The 20,070-nt window shown below is 35.4% G+C and overlaps 1 protein-coding gene across 1 annotated transcript; it reads left to right on the top strand.

The window, feature by feature from the left end:
• Nucleotides 1-5,926: 5,926 nt before the first annotated feature.
• LOC139042600 (P antigen family member 3-like) lies at nt 5,927-8,161 on the top strand. The gene is made up of 3 exons (XM_070501748.1): nt 5,927-6,007; nt 7,199-7,300; nt 8,045-8,161. Exons 1-3 carry the CDS (start codon nt 5,927-5,929, stop codon nt 8,159-8,161), a joined length of 300 nt encoding a protein of 99 aa, XP_070357849.1.
• Nucleotides 8,162-20,070: the final 11,909 nt, after the last annotated feature.

Raw genomic sequence — 20,070 nt, 5'->3', positions numbered from 1 at the left:
AGTAAGGAGATCCAAACAGCAATCAAAAACCTACCAAAAAATAAAACTCCAGGACCAGATGGCTTCCCTAGTGAATTCTACAAAACATTCAAAGAAGACTGAATACCTGTCCTTCTGAAACTCTTCCAAAAAATGGAAGAGGAGGTCAGGCTTCCTAACTCATTCTACAAAGCCAACATTATCCTGATACCAAAACCAGACAAGGACAACACAAAAAAAGAAAATTACAGGCCAATATCACTGATGAACATTGATGCAAAAATCCTCAACAAAATACTAGCAAATCGAATACAACAATACATTAAAAAGATCATACATCATGATCAAGTGCGTTTCATTCCAGGGGTGCAGGGATGGTCCAACATCCACAAATCTATCAACATGATACACCACATTAACAGAATGAAAAATAAAAATCACATGATCATCTCCATAGATGCAGAGAAAGCATTGGACAAGACACAGCATCCGTTTATGATAAAAACTCTAAATAAAATGGGTATAGAGGGAAAGTACCTCAACATAATAAAGGCCATATATGACAAACTCTTGGCAAATATCATTCTCAATGGAGAAAAACTGAAAGCTATCCCTCTAAGATCAGGGTCCAGGCAAGGATGCCCACTGTTACCACTCTTATTTAACATAGTATTGGAAGTCCTAGCCAGAGCAATCAGGTAAGAAAAAGAAATAAAAGGGATCCACATTGCAAAAGAAGAAGTGAAACTGTCACTCTTTCCAGACGACATGATTTTATATCTAGAAAACCCTTAAGATTCCACTAAAGAACTTTTAGAAACAATAAGGGAATACAGTCAAGTTGAGGGATAGAAATGTACAAAAATAGGTTGCGTTTCTATACACTAACAGCGAAGTAGCAGAAAGAGAAATTAAGAATACAATCCCATTTATAATTGCAACAAAAAGAATAAAATACCTAGGAATAAACTTAACCAAAGAGGTGAAAGATCTGTAAACTGAAAACTATAAAATATTGTTGAAAGAAATTGAAGAATACACAAAGAAATGGAAAGATATGCCATGCTCTTGGATTGGAAGAATGTAGATTGTTAAAATGTCCATACTTCCTAAAGCAATGTATAGATTCAATGCAATCCCTATCAAAGTTCCAACAACATTTTTCACAGAAATAGAACAAAGAATCCTAAAATTTATATGGAACAACAAAAGACCCCAAATAGCCAAAAGATTCCTGAGAAAAAAGAACAAACCTGGAGGGATCACACTCCCTGATTTCAAATTATACTACAAAGCCATAGTAACCAAAACAGCATGGTACTGTCACAAAAACAGACACACAGATCAATGGAACAGAAGTGAGAGCCCAGAAGTAAACCCAGATGTTTATGGACAGCTAATATTTGACAAGGGAGCCAAGAGCATACAATGGAGAAAGGAGAGTCTCTTCAATAAATGGTGTTGGGAGAACTGGACAGCCACGTGCGCAAGAATGAAAGTAGACCATTGCCTTACACCATGCACAAAAATCAACTCAAAATGGATTAAAGACTTGAATGTAAGACCCGAAACCATGAAACTTCTAGAAGAAAACATAGGCAATATGCTCTTTGACATCAGTTTGAGCAGCATATTTTCAAGTCCCATGTCTGACCCAGCAAGGGAAACCAAAGAAAAAATGAACAAATGGGACTACATTAAACTAAAAAGCTTCTGCACAGCAAAGGAAACCATTAACAAAATGAAAAGACAACCTAACAAATGGGAGAAGATATTTGCAAACCATATGTCAGATAAGGGGTTAATATCCAAAATATACAAAGAACTCATACAGCTCAAGAACAACAAAGAACAATCCAATTAGAAAATGGGCAAAAGATCTGAATGGAGATTTCGCCAAAGAAGATATACAGATGGCCAACAGGCAAATGAAAAGTTCCTCAACATCATTAGCTATCAGGGAAATGCAAATCAAAATTACAATGAGGTATCACCTCACTCTGGTCAGAATGGCTATAATTAACAAGACAGGAAACAACAAATGTTGGAGAGGATGTGGAGAGAAGGGAACCCTTGTTCACTGCTGGTGGGAGTGCAAACTGGTGCAACCACTATGGAGAGCAGTATGGAGTATCCTCAGAAAATTAAAGATAGATCTACCGTATGCTCCAGCTATCCCACTGCTGGGTATTTATCCAAAGAACTGGAAAACACAAAGGCATAAAGATACTTGCACCGCTATGTTAATTTCAGCATTATACACAATAGCCAAGACATGGACGCAACCTAAGTGCCCATCAAGGGATGACTGGGTAAAGAAGATGTGGTATTTATACACAATGGAATACTACTCAGCCATAAGAAATTATGAAATCCGGCCATTTGTGACAACATGGATGGACTTTGAGGGTATTATGCTGAGTGAAATAAGTCAGAGGGAGAAAGTCAAATACCATATGATCTCACTCACAAGTAGAAGATAAAAACAACAACAAACAAACACATAGCATTGGAGACTGGATTGGTGGTTACCATAGGGGAAGAGTGGGGAGAGCAAAAGGGCAAAAAGGGTGATTAGGCTCACATGTGAGGGGATGGACTATGATTAGTTTTCGGGTGGTGACCATGATGTAATCTACACAGAATTCGAAATATATTATGATTTACATCCGAAAATAAATAAAAAGATAAATATGCTTTTTGACCACAATGGAATTAAATTACCAATCAATAATGGAAAGATCTCTGGAAAACCCACCAATATGTCGAAACCAATTGAGAGAATTTGTGGAATTCCACTGAAGCTGTACCTAGGGGAAATTTTATAAGATGCCTATTCTAGAAAACAAAAAAGTCTCAAATCAATCCCCTCAACTTATACCTTAAGAAACTAGAAAAAGAAGAATGAATTAATCCCAAAGTAAGCAGAAGAAAGGATATCATTAAGATAAAAATAGAAATCAGTTAAATATAAAACAAAACAGAAAAGAAAATCGATGAAGCCAAAACAAGATTTTTTTCAGGAGATCAATAAAACTGATAAACCTCTAGTCAGACCTAGCAGGAAAAAAAAGACAGAACACACAAATTACCAATATCAGAAATGAAAGAGGTGACATCACTACTGAGATTAGAAATAATTTAAGGATAATACAGGAATCTTATGACTAACTTTATGCTAATAAATTTGACAAGATAGACCAAATTTTAAAAATCCTTGAAAGATAAAAACTACCAAAGCTTACTCAAGAAGAAATGGGTAACCTGAAATAATCCTATACCTATCAATTAAATTGAATTTGTAGTTAAAATCCTTCTAAGAGAACACTCCAAGCCAGATGACTTCACTGGTGCATTCTACCAAATGTTTAAGGAAGAGGAAATACTACTAGTTCTATACAGACTCTTCCAGAAGAATTAAAGAGCAGGGAATACTTCACAACTCATTTTATGAGGACAGCATTACTCTGAACTCGATATCAGAAAAAAGAGTTAAGACGAGAACAGACCCATATCCCTCTTAAACATAGGTGAGAAATCGTTAACAAAATTTAGCAAATGTAATTCAACATCATGTAAAAATGATAGCAAATATGACCAAGTATAGTTTATTCCAGGAATGAAACATTTGTTTAACATTTGAAAATAAATTAATATAATTCACCTTATTAACAAACTGCAACATAAAAACCAAAGAATCACCTCAATGGATGCTGAAAAATAAATTCACAAAATTCAAACCCATTCCTGATTTAAAACAAAAACCTCAAAAAGGTTGCGATAGAAGGGATATTCTTCAACTTGAAAAAGGGTGTGATGAAAAACTCACAGCTATATTATTCTTAAGGCTAAAAGAAAGTTTTCATCACAGAATAAGGAAAAAGGCTAGTATGTTTACATACTTCTCTTCAACATTGTACTGGTGGTTCTAATCAGTGCAGTAAGCCGAGAAAAGGAAATTGAAGGCATCCACATTGGAAAGGAAGAAGTAAAACTGTACTTTTTTGCAGATGGCATGATCTTCCATGTAGAAAGTCTGATGAAATCTATAAAAAAAATGCTACTAGAAACAACAGGTAAATCTCAGGATACAAAATCTATGTACAAAAGTTAATTTTATTTCTATGGACTAGCAATGAACAATAACTGGATTGACATTTTTAAAAATATCAGGTATTATAGCAGCTAAAAATATGAATTACTAAGGGATGAATCAGAATAAATAAGTACGACACCTGCACGCTGAAAACTACAAAACACTTGTGAGAGGAATTCAAGAAAACCCAAATAAAATGGAGAAGTATGCTGTGTTCGTGAGTTAGAAGACTCAATATGTTTAAGAGTCAATTTCCCCAAATTAATCTATAGGTTCAGAACAATTTCAATCAAAATCCCAGAGGTTTTGTTTTTTGTAGAGATTGATATGCTGATTCTAAGATAAAGACAATTGCTCTAGGCAGAATCAGACAAGTGCAGAAACACACACACATAAACACACCCACATAAACACACCCACATCTGTAGAAAAAGACAGTAGGAAATGATTTGGGCATTGACAGAGATAATGTGCCACACCTCTACCACTAATCAGATGTTCTTCTCACAACCTCAGGATATAGCACAAGTGAGTTTACTGAGGGTCAAGTGCCTACAGTAAAGCTGAACTAATTTAAACCGCACTGAGAACTATTTCAAGCAATATGTAGAAAGCTACTGACAACAGAGACCCTATTCTGATCAAGTCTTAATCCATCAGATGGCTGATGAAATGGCCTCTAGATATTTGTCTGATACCCTCTAAAGTAGTAACCTTCAAACATCTTTTATTGCAACACAGGAGAAAAATACATTTGCATACATATAAATATGTGTATACATGTGTGTTTATGTGTGTACATGTATGTCCTATATGCACTGCATGTTTGAGAGTTTCTATTTTATTTTATTGCATTTCTTTAAATACTATTTGCCACCCATTGCATTAATCTGATGACCCACCGTGGATTGCAGTGTTTTGCAATTTGCAGTTTGGAAACTGTTAAACTATTTTCACACAACATTCCCAATGATTAATAAATGCTGCTATGGAAACATATGCAAATACACATAAAAGCCCCATTTGATCTTCATCCTTGTGAATTCAGTGTTTTCAGACAAAAAGGACATCTTTGATATTGGCCACTAGGCTACCACAACACATATAATTCATGAAATGTAAGTTTCGTCTTCAAAGTTTCTCATTAAATTTCAGACAACTGTGCTTCTTTTTCACAAGGCAGGAGTCAGTTAATACAGACTGGAACTCACAGGAAAACAGGTCAGCAGACGCATGTGGTCTCTTGGTCTCTTGACATCCCATGGAGAGCCATGCTTAGGTTGGAGTGGTAGCCAAATGTCATGAATTGTCGTGCTGTAGCAAAGGAATCCTATCTCTCTACTCTGCTCTTATTTTATGAGGCAAGTGTGAGAGTTGCATTGCACATGATATATCATTTGACCTCAAATACAAAGCATTCTGAGCTAAGATGCCAGAAAGTTTAGGAAGGAAAATGAAAAGTGCTGTGCAAGCCGTTTTTCACCCTCAGGAGCACCTATGGTTCTGGGTCTCAGCTGAGGCGGGAAATACAGCCCACAGTGTACACGGCCCGACTCAGTGCACATGCCTCTTGCTGCTCAGGCGCATTGCTACGCATTCGCCTTGCTGTCCGCGTCCTGAGGGCAGAGCTGAGACGCAGGTGGTCGAGTTTCTTCCTTCCTGATTCTTTCTCACTAGCGTGGACCCAACTGGCATGTCCGCGGAGCAGTCCTTCCAGGAGTCTAACCGTGAGTGAGTGTGAGGAGGGAGCCAGCGGGCTTCGGCAGGTCGGGGCGGCGTGGTTCCTGGCCCGGAGGAGGAAGGTCCTCGAGGTCATCGTCCTCGTCCTCACAGGCATCGATTGCAGCTGCCATGACCTTTGTTGTGGTGGTGCCGGGACGGGACGAGGGAGGACAGTGGGCCGCGGAGGGGGGTGGGTCCGAGGAAGACGGGGTGAGTCCTGGGGGCAGCTGGGACTGCCGACAGAGCACGGACTCCGGAGTCCTCAGTGGGGCCTGGGCAGAGGGCGGGTTGGGGCGGGCTGTAGAGAGAGGGCCTAGAAACAGGGAATGCCGTGGGCTTGTGGCTGCGTCCCCGAGATGGGTAGCGCACCAAGCAGAGTGCCAAGGGAGGAGCGGGCCGTCAGTCCGCGTGGCAGCTCGTCTCTTCTGCCCTCGGAGCGCGAAAACCGCCGTAGGCCGTCTGGCAAGGCTTGAGCCTTTCCGTGTGTTCCAACCGAACTTGATGGAAGCGGGCAGAGTGGGCCTAGGAAATGGGAGTGTGACCAAAGCAGTGGTCACTCAGGTTGTCACTTTCTAGCGATATTTTCCTAAATGTCTTCATGGTGGGGAATCCAGTTGGGAAACCAAACCTCTTCAGAACAGTCCTCTCTTACTATGTGTGTTAGAGTGATTTCTATGCTTGCTTGATCATGACAATAAAACAAATCTATTCTTGGTGTGATTGGAAAGCATACACACTTATAATTGTGACTTTTTAAAAAAGTGTTTTCAAAATTTAAAACAATTGCTCGTCACTGTTTGGCCATAGGACTTAGCAAATATAGCTATTATTTTAAGTGTATCTTCCTAATCACAATATTCTATTTTCAGTGTGAAATATGTGTGAGCAAGTAAGATCAATATCCAAATCTAGAGGAAAAGGAGATGATCAAGAATCTTTCTTAGCCGATTGGACGTGTGATTGTGAGTACTCTATTTGATATTTCTATTAGCAGAAATTTACTTTTGTGAAAATGTTGAACTAATATAGATACACTGATAAAGATCTTCAGTGCTAAAAAGAAATGGTAATTGAATCTCATGAAGGAAACATTACATTCTTGTGTTTCCTGCATGGATTTGCTCGTGTTCCCTGGAAATACGCCCTATGGCTTTCTTCTCATGCTTATGAACAGCAGATTGCATGCATCCACCCTAGCACAGATTAAAATAACTTCCAAAGTCCTTGCAAGTAACTTTTTTCTTGGAGTAGACTCTGTGGGAAAGTAACAATTTTATTAAGAATAAGTACAGAGAATAGTTTTGGAAAATTGTTTTAGGCTTATTTTTGATTAGATAAATCTATGTATGCTGTGTGTTTATATCACTGACTTTTTATTTGCACACACATTCACACCCCTAGGCCCAGAAACTCAGCGATGAACAACCTCAACAAGAAAAACCATCAACTGAAAGTCAGAATATTACACCTGGTCAGGAGAGAGATGATGATGGAGCACCTGTGGTTGATGGTAATGGATGGAGAAAGAAGAATCACTATGAATGGAGGAGGTGTATGTGTGTATCATGCCTTATGACATATCAGTAAAAGGAGGAAAGAAAACAACAGAAAGGGATCTCAAACATTGCCTGAAATTGCCTTGAAAAGGGAAGAGTTTGCAGTCAAGTACAGTCCTTCGCTATAATGAATTTTCTCTTTTTCTTCGAGACATTTGACGTGATTAGAAAATACAATCTTCTCTCTCACTCTTTCTCTAGATAGATGATAGAGAGGTAAATAGAAGGTAGGTAGGTAGGTAGATAGATTCCATGTAACATGTAATATATTAGGTGCTTGGAGTCTAAGTACTAATGAAAGACATTTCAGCCTTGGACTCACAATTTAGTCAGAGAGACTCAAACAAATCACTTAATGTGATAAGTACAATAAGTACAGTCACTGATTTCATGTGATAAATACAATAACAGATAAGCACACAACAAGGCAACTAAGTTGTTTGTGGGTCAGTCTTTGGCAAGGAAATTGCTAATATCTGGAAAATCCTGCTTCCTCTTTTCTGGCAACAAACTCCTGAAATAATGTTCTTGGGATTCATATAAATCACCTTTATGCCGTGCTAGTATACAGACTTTTATTTCATAACACTGAAGGAATGAATATTACCATTTCCTTATTTATATTACATGTTCTCCTGCTTAAACTAATAATCTTTTTATTTTGAGATTCTGACATGGGAGTGATCAATAGGAACTGGCTCTGCAAAAGACTGGGGGTACTCGCAGAGATGGTCCTGATGTCAAGAGGAAGTTCCTAACAAATCTAGAACCCAGTAAAATGCCAGAAGTAGGAATGTTATTAATTTAGAAAGTAAATTATGGGGTTTCTGTTTTTTAGACTATCAGAGATAGAAACAAATAGTATAAAAGCATTTTATTTTAGTAGAAGTCCTTTATTCATCGAGTAATGCTATTCAGATACTTTTGTAAAGGTCTACTTTTAACAAATACGTAGCATATTTGTAACAACCACAAGTTTGTGTGAAATATGCTTAAGAAAAAGAAGTAGGCTCTAGTATCAACTCGTCATAATTTTTATGACTCTGGCAAATCCTTTAACTACTAAACCCATCTTTGCTGTTATAAAAATAGTGATATTAACATCATCTTCAATTTTGATTTTTGCATTCTCTGGTTCTGTTGGAAAGAATACATAGGGTACAAAAATAATCTGCTATTCCTGGTTTGTTTATCAGAAATCATCAAAACCTGGCTTAAGTCAAATTATAATATTTGAATTGAGAATGTTTTGCTACTAAGAAAATAAACATACACTCTACTTGATGTTTGTTTTTCTGTATGGAGACCTGAATGCCTGTCTTTAGATTCTGTCAAATTTTTAATTCTTGCACTTAAAGAATAATTGCATTTAAATCCTTCCCCAAATGAAGCCTCAAATAACTGAATAATAAGACGGCAAGAGATAGTCTAGTTTCTAGTTTCTGTGACTGATCAAGTAGAGAGAGTGCGTGTAGTCACTGATGCTCAAGGCAACTGTAAGATACTTATGCTAAGCACACACCCTGTCCCTGCTGTCAGTCTTAATGAGCTAATGTTCCTAATCAAACTGCAGACACTATGAATTAGTCACCTCTAACTGTATCAAATGTAGCATATTTTAAATTTCTGCCTTGATGCGCCAATTGATAAGATTTGAAATTTAAAGACCATAACTGCAGCACTTCTTGAGTAATCAACTTAAGTATGTTTTACACAAGTGTTTTCCAAATTGTTGACTACATAAACTTCTGAATTTAAAGTAAGCACTTGATGTTTAAAGAAGAAATTATCATGCATTAGTCTAAAACTTTTCACTCTATATTTCTGATATATTCTATCAGAATATTTAGATTAAAAGATAGTTTTCAGACTACTGTCAGGAGCCTGTTGAACATAGCTAAAATGTACTCAGGGAATGTCATAGACTTAAAGACATGTATCACCAATAAACAAACAGATAATAAGTTACATGAATATCCAATATAAAAAATAAGCAAGAAAATAAATCTAAGGAAAATAGAAAGATGTACTTAACAAAAAGCAAATATGAATCATTAGGGAAATGAAAAATAATGTGACTAATAAATAAAAGAATTCCTCCTTTTAAAAAATCTATGAATATAGGATCCATTAGTTGACACAATCTTAAAGAAAATGGACAAACCCTAAGTGTACACAATTAGAAATATGAACACACTAACAGATATAGAGTATATTGTATAGTTAAAAGTGAACACATTCCTGAACAAATATTTTCAAAATCTGAATGAAATGGGTGATAAGCTAGGAAGGTATTTAACACACTTCAGTTGTGACTGATATCTAAACATCACACATACAGTCTATGAACTTGTAAGATTTGTCAAAGTTGTTCCTGAAAAGCACTTATATTTTAGAAACAAAAAATAATCTATAGGGGCCGGCTCCATGGCCGAGTGGTTAAGTTCGTGGGCTCCGCTGCGGCGGCCCAGGGTTCGGATCCTGGGCACGGACATGGCACCGCTCGTCAGGCCACGTTCAGGCGGCATCCCACATCCCACAACTAGAAGGACCTGCAACTAAGATATACAACTATGTACGGGGGAGTTTGGGGAGACAAAGCAGAGAAAAAAAAGAGATTGGCAGCAGTTGTTAGCTCAGGTGCCAATCTTTAAAAAAAAATAATCTCTATATCTATATATTTGGCTCTTCCAGGACCCCTCCCTTATGCCTCCCTCCTCCTCCTCCTTCTTCCTCCTTTCCCTCCAATATGAGAAATGTTACTATTTTTCCTTCACATTTTGATGTTGCCAATTATGATAATGGCTGAAAACTAGGGTGACTGTATAATTTATTTTACATACTGAAATGCTTTCAAGCATTTAGAGAAACTCTTTATAATTATACCAGGAGTACAGGTAAAAGCAGAGACAAATGGTTGCCCTACTTAAAATAACCATATTAGGGATATAACCTAAATAAATATTTTTATACTTTTTAACAATAGAAACAAAATTAATGTAATACTGGCCATTCTTTTTACTTCATTAAGCAGTTCCAAGTATGACATTACTGTTTTAGCTATCCTGTATTTAGGATATTATTCCCAGTAAAAAAACTTAAATAACACTTGTTTTAATATTTCTTTTTTCTTAAATATTTGTTTCGTTGGACTTTTACTAACACTATATAGAATTTTTACTTTTTACTTAAAATCACATTTAAATAGGTTATTTGACTTAATCTCTTTTGAACTTAAGCACTCTTTGTCTCCTTATACACTGAAAGCAGTGTTGTGTTTAAAAAATAGATTTTTATCTTTAAAAAAATTTTTCTTGAGATGTAATTGACATATAACATTGTATAAGTTTAAGGTGTACAGTGTGATGATTTGCTACACATATGTATTTCTAAATGATTGCCACAATAAGGTTAAATGACACATCCATCACGTCACAAAATTACCTTTTTTTGTGTGATGAGAACACCTAATATCTACTCTCTTAGCAACTTTCAAGTATATAATACGGTATTGTTAACTATAGTCACCATGCTGTACATTAAATCCTTAGAACTTATACATCTTATAACTGGAAGTTTGTACCCTTTGACCAACATCTCCCCATTTCCCCCATTCCCCAGCAAACACCATTCTAGTCTCTGTTTCCATGAGTTTGTCTTTTTAAAATTCAACAGCTAAGTGAGATCATAGAGTATTTGCCTTTCACTCTCTCACTTATTTCACTTAGCATAATGCCATCAAAGTCCATCCGTGTTGTCGCAATTAGGAAAATTTCCTTCATTGTTATGGTTGAATAATATATATGCCATTATTATATTCTGTGTATATGCCATAATTGTTATATATATATATGTATATAGACACACCATTATTATATATACCATTATATACATATGTGTGTGTCTATATAATTATATAGTTATTTATATAATATCACATTTTTTAATACTTTCACCCATTGATAGACACTTAGGTCATTTGCATGTCTTGGTTATTGTGATTAAGGCTGCAGTGAACGTGGGGGTGCAGATAATTCTTTGAGATACTGATTGCATTTTCTTTGGGTGTATAACCAGAAGTGGGATTGCTGGATCATATGATAATTGTATTTTTACTATTTTGAGCTTCAATACTGTTTTCCATAGAGGCAGTACCAATTTGCATTCCCACCAACAGTACACAAAAATTTCCTTTTTTCTATATCTCTGCCAACAGTTATCTCTTGTCTTTTTGATAATAGCCATTCTAACAGGTCTGAGATAATATCTCATTGTGGCTTTGATTTGCATTTCCCTGATGATTAGTGATGTTGACCATCTTTTCATGTACTTGTTGGCCATTTGTTTGTCTTCTTTGGAACAATATCTATTCAGGTCCTTTGTTTATTTTTTAATCGGATTATTTTCTTTTTGCTATTGAGTTGAATGAGTTCCTTATATATTTTGGATATTAACCCCTTATCCTATATATGATTTGCAAAAATTTTCTATCGTTCCCTAGGCTGCCTTTTCATTTTGTTGATTGTTTCTTTTGCCTTGCAGAATCTTTTTAGTTATGATGTAATCCCACTTGTTTATTTTTGCTTTTTTAGCCTGTGCTTTTGGTATCATATACAAAATATTATTGCCAAGACCAATGTCACAGAGCTTTTCACCTGTGTTTTCTTCTAGGAGGGTTACTTTTTAAGGTCTTACATTTAAGTCTTTAATTCGCTTTGAGTTGTTCTATGTGTGTGATTTAAGATAATAGATCAATTGCGTTCTTTTCATGTGGATATCCAATTTTCCTTTCTGATTTGAATGCCTTTTGTTTCTTTTTCTTGCATAGTTGCTCTGGCTGGGATATCTAGTACTATGGTGAATAGGAGTGGTGAGAGTTGAAACCCTTGTTTTGTTCCAGATCTTAGAGGAAAAGCTTTCAGTCTTTCACCATTGAGTATGATGTTAACTGTGGGCTTGTTGTAGATGGCCTTTATTATGTGGAGGTACATTATTTCTATACCCAATTTGTTGGGAGTTTTTGTCATAAAAAGTTGTTGAATTTTGTCAAATGCTTCTTTTGCATCTGAGATGCTTATATGATTTTTATCTTTCATTCTGTCAATGTGTATCACATTTATTGATTTCCATAGGTTGAACCAAACCTGCATTCCAGGGATAATTTCCTCTTGATTGGTGTATGATCCATTTAATACGCTGATGATTTCAGTTTGCTAGCATTTTGTTGAAAATTTTTGCATCTATATTTATCAGGGATATTGGCTGACAGTTTTCTCTTCTTGTAGTGTCTTTATCTGGCTTTGCTAACCAAGTAACATTGGCCTCATAAAAAATGGGTTTGGGAATGTTCACAATTCTTCAACTTTTTGGAAGAGTTTTAGAAGAATTGGCATTAATTTTTCTTTAAATTTTTAGTAAAATTCACCAGTGAAACCATCTGGTCCTCAGCCCTTCTTAATTGGGAGATTTTTGACCACTGCACCCTGCTGACTCTCTTTATTAGGAGATTTTTGATTACTGCTTCAGTTTTCTTACGGGTTATTAGTCTGTTCAGATTGTCTATTTTTTATGATTCAGTCTTCATAGGTTGTATGTTTCTAGGTATTGATCCACTTCTTCTAGGTTTTCCAATTTGTTGGCATATAATTGTCTTATGATTCGGTGTATTTCTGGGATATCAGTTGTAATGTTTCTTCTTTCATTTACAATTTTATTTATTTGAGTCTTCTCTCCTTTTTTCTTAGTGTAGCTCATGGTTTCTCTATTTTGTTTATCTTTTCAAGAAACTAACTCTTAGTTTTGTTGAATTTTCCATGGTTTTTCTAGTCTCTACTTCATTTATTTTTGCTTTAATCTTTATTATTTCCTTCCTTCTGCTAACTTTGGGCTTAGTTTGTTCTTCTTTTTCCAGTTCCTTGAAGTATAAGGTTATATTTTTTGAGATCTTTCTATTCTCTTAATATTTGCATTTATCCATATAAACATCCATTTTAGAATGGCTTTTACTGTATCTCATAAGTTTTGGTATGTTGTATTTTCATTTGCTTCAAGATATTTTTTAATTTCCTTATAGGTTTTTTTCTTTGACCCATTCATTGATCAGGAATGTGTTGTTTAATTTCCACGTCTGTGAATTTTCCAGTTTTTCTCTGGTTATTAATTTCTAGTTTCATACCATTGTGACCAGAAAAGATACTTGGTATGATTTCAGTCTTTTTCAATTTGCTAAGCCTTGTTTTGTGACCTAATATATGATCCATTTTGGAGAGTGTTCTGTGTATGCTTGAGAAGAATGTGTATTTGGCTGTTGTTGGATGGAATGTTCTGTATGTGTCTGTTAAATCCATTTGGTCCAAAGTATAGTTCAAGTCCAATGTTTCCTCAGTGACTTTCTGTGAGAATGTTTTATCTGTAAGTCAGATATTGAAGTTTTCTACTATTATTGTATTGTCTGTTTCCCCCTTCAGATGTGTTAGTATTTGCTCAATATATTTAGGTGCTACAAATTTTGGTACATATATATTTACAATTGTTATTTCCTCTTGATAAATTGACCCATTTACCCTTATATAACAGCTTTCCTTGTCTCTTGTTATAGTTTTTTACTTAGGGTCTATTTTGTCTGATATGAGTATAGCTATCTGCCCTCTCGATTTCCTTTTGAATGGAATATCTTTTCCTATCCTTTCACTGTCAGACTATGTTTGTCCTTAAAGCTTACATGAATCTCTCATAGGCAGCAGATAGCTGGATCTTGTTTTTTATCCATTCAACCACTTTATGCCTTTTTTTAATCATAAAGATTTTTTCTTTCTTTATTTTTTATATTGAGGTGACATTAGTTTATAACATTATATACATTTCAGGTGTGCATCATTATATTTCGATTTCTGTGTAGACTACATCATGTTCACCACCCAAACACTAATGAACATCTGTCACCATACACATATGCCCTATCACCACTTTTGTCCTCCTCTGTCCCCTCTTTCCCTCTGGTTACCATCAATTTAATCTCTGTGTCTGTTTGTTGTTGTTGTTGTTCTTTTTATCTCCTACTTATGAGTGAAATCAGACGATATTTGACTTTCACCATCTGACTTATATTGCTTAGCATGATACCATCAAAGTCTATCCATGCTGTCAGAAATGGCAATATTTCATCTTTTTATAGCTGAGTAGTATTCCATTGTATATATATACCACATCTTCTTTATCCATTCATCCATTGATGGGCACTTAAGTTGTTTCCAAGTTGTGGCTATTGTGAATAGTGCTGCAATGAACATAGAGGTGCAAATATCTTAATGAATTCCTGTCTTCGTGTTCTGTGCACAAATACCCAGAACTGGAATAGCTAGATCATATGGTAGTTCTATTGTGAATTTTTTGAGGAATCTCAATATTGTTTTCCATGGTGGCTGCTCCAGTTTGCATTCCCACCAGCAGTGTATGAGGGTTCCCTTTATTCCACATCCTCTCCAACACTTGTTATTTCTTGTCTTGTTAATTATAGCCATTCTGACAGGCAATATCTCATTGAGGTTTGATTTGTATTTCCCTAATAATTAGTGATGTTGAACATCTTTTCATATACCTGTTGGCCATCTGTATATCTTCTTTGGAAAAATGTCTATTCAGATCTTTTGCTCATTTTTAAATTGGGTTGCTTGTTTCTTTATTGTTGAGTTGTATGAGTTCTTTATGTGGATATTAACCCCTTATCAGATATATGGTTTGCAAATATCTTCTCCTAATTGTTAGGTTGCCTTTTCATTTTGTTGATGATTTCTTTTGCTGTGAAGAAGTTTTGTAGTTTAATATAGTCTAATGTGTTTACTTTTTCTCTGATTTCCCATGCTGGGTGACACATGGTATTCAAAATGATGCTGCTAAGGCCAATGTTTAAGAGTGTACTGCATATGTTTTCTTCTAGAAGATTTATGGTTTCAGGACTTACATTTAAGTTTTTAATCCATGTTGAGTTAATTTTTGTGTATGGTGTGAGATAATGGTCTACTTTCATTTTTTTGCATGTGGCTGACTAGTTTTCCCAACACCATTTATTGAAGAGACCATCCTTTCTCCATTGTGTGTTCTTGGCTCCCTTGTGGAAAATTAACTGTCCATAGGTGTGTGGGTTTATTTCTGGGGTCTTGATTCTGTACCGTTGATCTGTGTGTCTGCTTTTGTACCAGTACCTTGTTGTTTTGATTACTATAGCTTTGTAGTATATTTTAAAATTCAGAAGTGTGATGCCTCCAGTATTTTTTTCTCAGGATTCCATGGCTAATCAGGGTCTTTTGTTGTTCCATATAAATTTTAGGATTCTTTGTTCTATTTCTGTGAAAACTGTTGTTGGGATTTCGATAGGGATTGCATTGAATCTGTAGATTCCTTTAGGAAGCGTGGACATTTTAACTATGTTAATTCTTCCAATCCATGAGCATGGATTATCTTTCCATCTCTTTGTGTCGTCTTCGATTTCTTTCAACAATGTTTATACTTTTCAGTGTACACATCCTTCACATCTTTGGTTAAATTTATTCCTAGGTATTTTCTTCTTTTTGTTGTGATTGTAAAAGGGCTTGTATTCTTAATTTCTCTTTCTGCTATTTCATTGTTAGAGTACAGAAACACAACTGATTTTTGTATGTCAATTTTGTATCCTGCAACTTTAGTGTATTTGTTTATTATTTCTAATAGTTTTTTGGTGGAATTTTTAGGGTTTTCTGTATAAAAAATCATGTCATCTGAAAATAGTGACAGTTTTGAGTCTTCCTTTCCACTTTGGGTCCCTTTTATTTCTTTTTCTTGCCTGATTGCTCTGACAGAACTTCCAATACTATGTTAAATAAGAGTGGCAAAGTGTAGGCATCGTGTAGTTCTGGTTCTTAAAAGGGTATCTTTTAGTTTTTTACTGTTAAGTATGATATTAGCTGTGGATTTGTCACATATGGCTTTTATTATGTTGACGTGCTTTCCTTCAATACCCATTTTATTCAGTTATCATAAATAGATGCTGTGTGTTGTCAAATGCTTTCTCTGCAACTATTGAGATGATCATGTGATTTTTGTTCTTCATTTTGTTGGTGTGGTGTATCATGTTGATTGATTTGTGGAGGGTGAACCATCCCTGCATCCCTGGAATAAATCCCACTTGATCATGGTGTATGATCCTTTTAATGTATTGTATTAAATTTGCTAGTATTTTGTTGAAGATCTTTCCATCTACGTTCATCAGTGATATTGGCCTATAATTTTCTTATATTGTCCTTGTCTGATCTTGGTATCAGGGTAATGTTGGTGTTATGGAATGAATTAGGAAGCTTCCTCTCCTCTTCAGTTTTTTGGAAGAGTTTGAGAAGGATAGGTTTTAAGTCTTCCTTGAATGTTTGGTAGTTTTCACCAGGGAAGCTCTCTGGTCCTGGACTTTTGTTTTTTTGTGAGGTTTTTGATTACAGTTTCAATCTCACTACTCGTGATTGGTCTATTCAAATTCTCCATTTCTTCTTTATTCAGTTTTGGAAGGTTGTATGATTCTAAGAATTTGTCTGTTACCTCTTGATTATCCAATTTGTTGGCATATAACTTTTTAAAAAATTGTTTATTTTTTTATTGCAGCAACATTGGATTATAACATCATATAGCTTTCAGATGTAGATTGTAATATGTTTTGAATTCTGTGTAGATTACTTCAAGTTCACCACCCAAAAACAGTATGGTCCATCCTCTCACATGTGAGCCTAATCACCCCTTTTGCCCTTCCCACAACCCCCCTCCCCTATGGTAACAACCAATCCAATTTCTGTTGCTATGTGTTTGTTTATCGTTTTTGTCTTCTACTTATGAGTGAGATCATATAGTATTTGACTTTCTCCCTCTGACTTATTTCACTTAGCATAATACCCTCAAGGTCCATCCATGTTGTCACAAATGGCTGGATTTCATAATTTCTTATGGCTGAGTAGTATTCCATTGTGTATGTATACCACATCTTCTTTAGCCAATCTTCCCTTGATGGGCACCTAGGTTGCTTCCAAGTCTTGGCTATTGTGTATAATGCTGCAATGAACATAGGGGTGCATGTATCTTTATGCCTTTGCATTTTCAAGTTCTTTGGATAAATACCCAGCAGTGGGATAGCTGGATCATATGGTAGATCTATTCTTAATTTTCTGGGGATGCTCCATACTGCTTTCCATAGTGGCTGCACCAGTTTGCACTCCCACCAGCAGTGAACAAGTCTTCCCTTCTCTAAACATCCTCTCCAACACTTGTTGTTTCCTGTCTTGTTAATTATAGCCTTTCTGACCGGAGTGAGGTGATACTTCATTGCAGTTTTGATTTGCATTTCCCTGATAGCTAATGATGTTGAGCATCTTTTCATATGGCTGTTGGCCATCCGTATGTCTTCTTTGGAGAAATCTCTGTTCAGATCTTTTGCCCGTTTTTTAATTGGGTTGTTGGGTTTTTTTGTTGTTGAGCTGTATTAGTTCTTTGTATATTTTGGATATTAGCCCCTTATCTGATATATGGTTTGCAAATATCTTCTCCCAATTGTTAGGTTGTCTTTTCGTTTTGTTGATTGTTTCCTTTGCTGTGCAGAAGGTTTTTCGTTTGATATAGTCCCATTTGTTTATTTTTTCGTTCGTTTCCCTTGCCGGGTCAGACATGGTACTTGAAAAGATGCTGCTAAGACCGACGTCAAAGAGTGTACTGCATATGTTTTCTTCTAGAAGTTTCATGGTTTTGGGTCTTGTATTCAAGTCTTTAATCCCTTGTGAGTTCATTTTTGTGCTTTTTGTTGTGTAGTTTTTGGAGTGTTCTTTTACAATCCTTTGTATTCCTGATGTATCCATTATATTTTCTCCTCTTTCATTTCTGATTTTATTTATTTGAACCTTTTCTCTTTTTTGTGACTGTAGCTAGAGGTTTTTCAATATTGTTTATCTTTTCAAAGAACCAGCTCTTAGTTTCATTGATTTTTTTTCTATTTTTTAAATGTCTATTTCATTTATTTCTGCTCTGATTTTTATTATTTCCTTCCTTCTTCTGATTTTGGGCTTTGTTTGTTTTTCTTTTTCTAGTTCCCTTAGGTGCACTGTTGGATTGTTTATTGGAGATTTTTCTTCTTATTGGAGGTAGGCATGTATTGATATAAATTTCCCTCTTAGTACTGCTTTTGCTGTATCCTTCTATATTTTGGCGTGTAGTATTTTCATTTTAATTTCTCTCCAGATATTTTTTGATTTCTTCTTTGACCCAATAGTTGTTCAGTAGCATTTTGTTTAATCTCAACATATCTGTGGCTTTTCCATTCTGGAATGTGTTCCATGTGCATTTGAAAGGAATGTATATTCTGTGGTTTTTGGATGGAATCCTTTGTATATATGTACTATGTCTTCTGGTCTATTGTGTCATTTAATGTCAGTGTTTCCTTATGATCATCTGTTTGGATGATCTATCCATTGATTTAAGTGGAGTGTTAAAGTCTCCTACTAATATTGTGTTACCATCTATTTCTCCCTTTACGTCTGTCAATAATTGCTTTATATATTTAAGTGCTCCTATGTTGGATACATAGATATTTACAAGTGTTATATTGTCCTATTGGATTGTTCTCTTTATCGTGATGTAGTGCCCTTGTCTCTTGTTACATTTTCTTTAAAGCTTATTTTGTCTGATATAAGTATTGCTATCCCAGCTTTCTTTTCAATGCCATTTGCATGCAGTATCTTTTTCCATCTCTTCACTTTCAGTTTTTGAGTCTCTTTAGGTTGAAGTGTGCCTCTTGTATGCAGCATATATGTGGGTCTTCTTCTTTTAATCCATTTAGCCACCATACATCTTTTGATTGAAGCATCTAGTACATTGACATTTAAAGTAGCTATTGATAAGTGTACACTTATTGCAATTTTGTTAGTTTTTTTCTGGATATGTTAGTAGTTTTTCTCTGTTCCTTTCTTCTTCTCTTGTTCTCTTCTCTTATGATTTGATGACTTTCTTTAGTATTATGTTTGGGTTCCTTACTCTTAATTTTTCTGTGTTTATTATAGGTTTCTTATTTGTGATTACCATGAGGTTCATACATAATAACCTATGTAAATAGCAATCTTTATTAAATTGATGGTCTCTCAAGTTTGACCTGTTACTAAAAGCCTTATACTTTTACTCCCCTTCCCATACATTTTATGTTTCTGATATTATATTTAACCTCTTTATTGTGTGTATGTATCCTTTAACCTCTTATCATAGAGATAGGTATTTTTGGGACTTTTGTCTTTTGAAGTTCATGTTAGCTTTATAGGTGGTTGATCTGCTACCTTTACTGTGTATTTGCCTTTGCCAGTGATATTTTTTCTTTGTTACTTTTCTTACTACTATTTGTGGTCCTTTATTTTGCACTTAAAAAAGTCCCTTTAACATTTGTTGTAAGGCGGATTTATTGGTGATAAACTCTTTTACTTTTTGCTTGTCTGGAAACTCTTTATCTGTCCTTCCATTCTGAATGATAACATTGCTGGGTAGAGTATTCTTGGCTGTAGGCTTTTTCCTTTCAGCACTTTAAATATATTGTGCCACTCCCTTATAGCCTGTAAGGTTTGTGCTGAGAAGTCAGCTGATAGCCTAATGGAGGTTTTTTGGTATGTAACTTGCCTTTCTCTTGCAACTTTTAGGATTTTTAAAAAATTTTTAATTCTTGACATTTTAATT

This window comes from Equus asinus, chromosome X (assembly GCF_041296235.1).
Source record: "Equus asinus isolate D_3611 breed Donkey chromosome X, EquAss-T2T_v2, whole genome shotgun sequence".
Classification (NCBI taxonomy): Eukaryota; Metazoa; Chordata; class Mammalia; order Perissodactyla; family Equidae; genus Equus; species Equus asinus.
This window is presented reverse-complemented; position numbering and strand designations above follow the sequence as displayed.

Bases quoted from the DNA above. Each gene is read 5' to 3' on its own strand.
- LOC139042600 (XM_070501748.1), top strand. From the start codon at position 5,927: ATGACCTTTGTTGTGGTGGTGCCGGGACGGGACGAGGGAGGACAGTGG. The intron at 6,008-7,198 runs GTGAGTCCTGGG...TCACACCCCTAG, and splicing joins GTGGGTCCGAGGAAGACGGG to GCCCAGAAACTCAGCGATGA. The intron at 7,301-8,044 runs GTTGATGGTAAT...AGTGATCAATAG, and splicing joins ATGATGATGGAGCACCTGTG to GAACTGGCTCTGCAAAAGAC.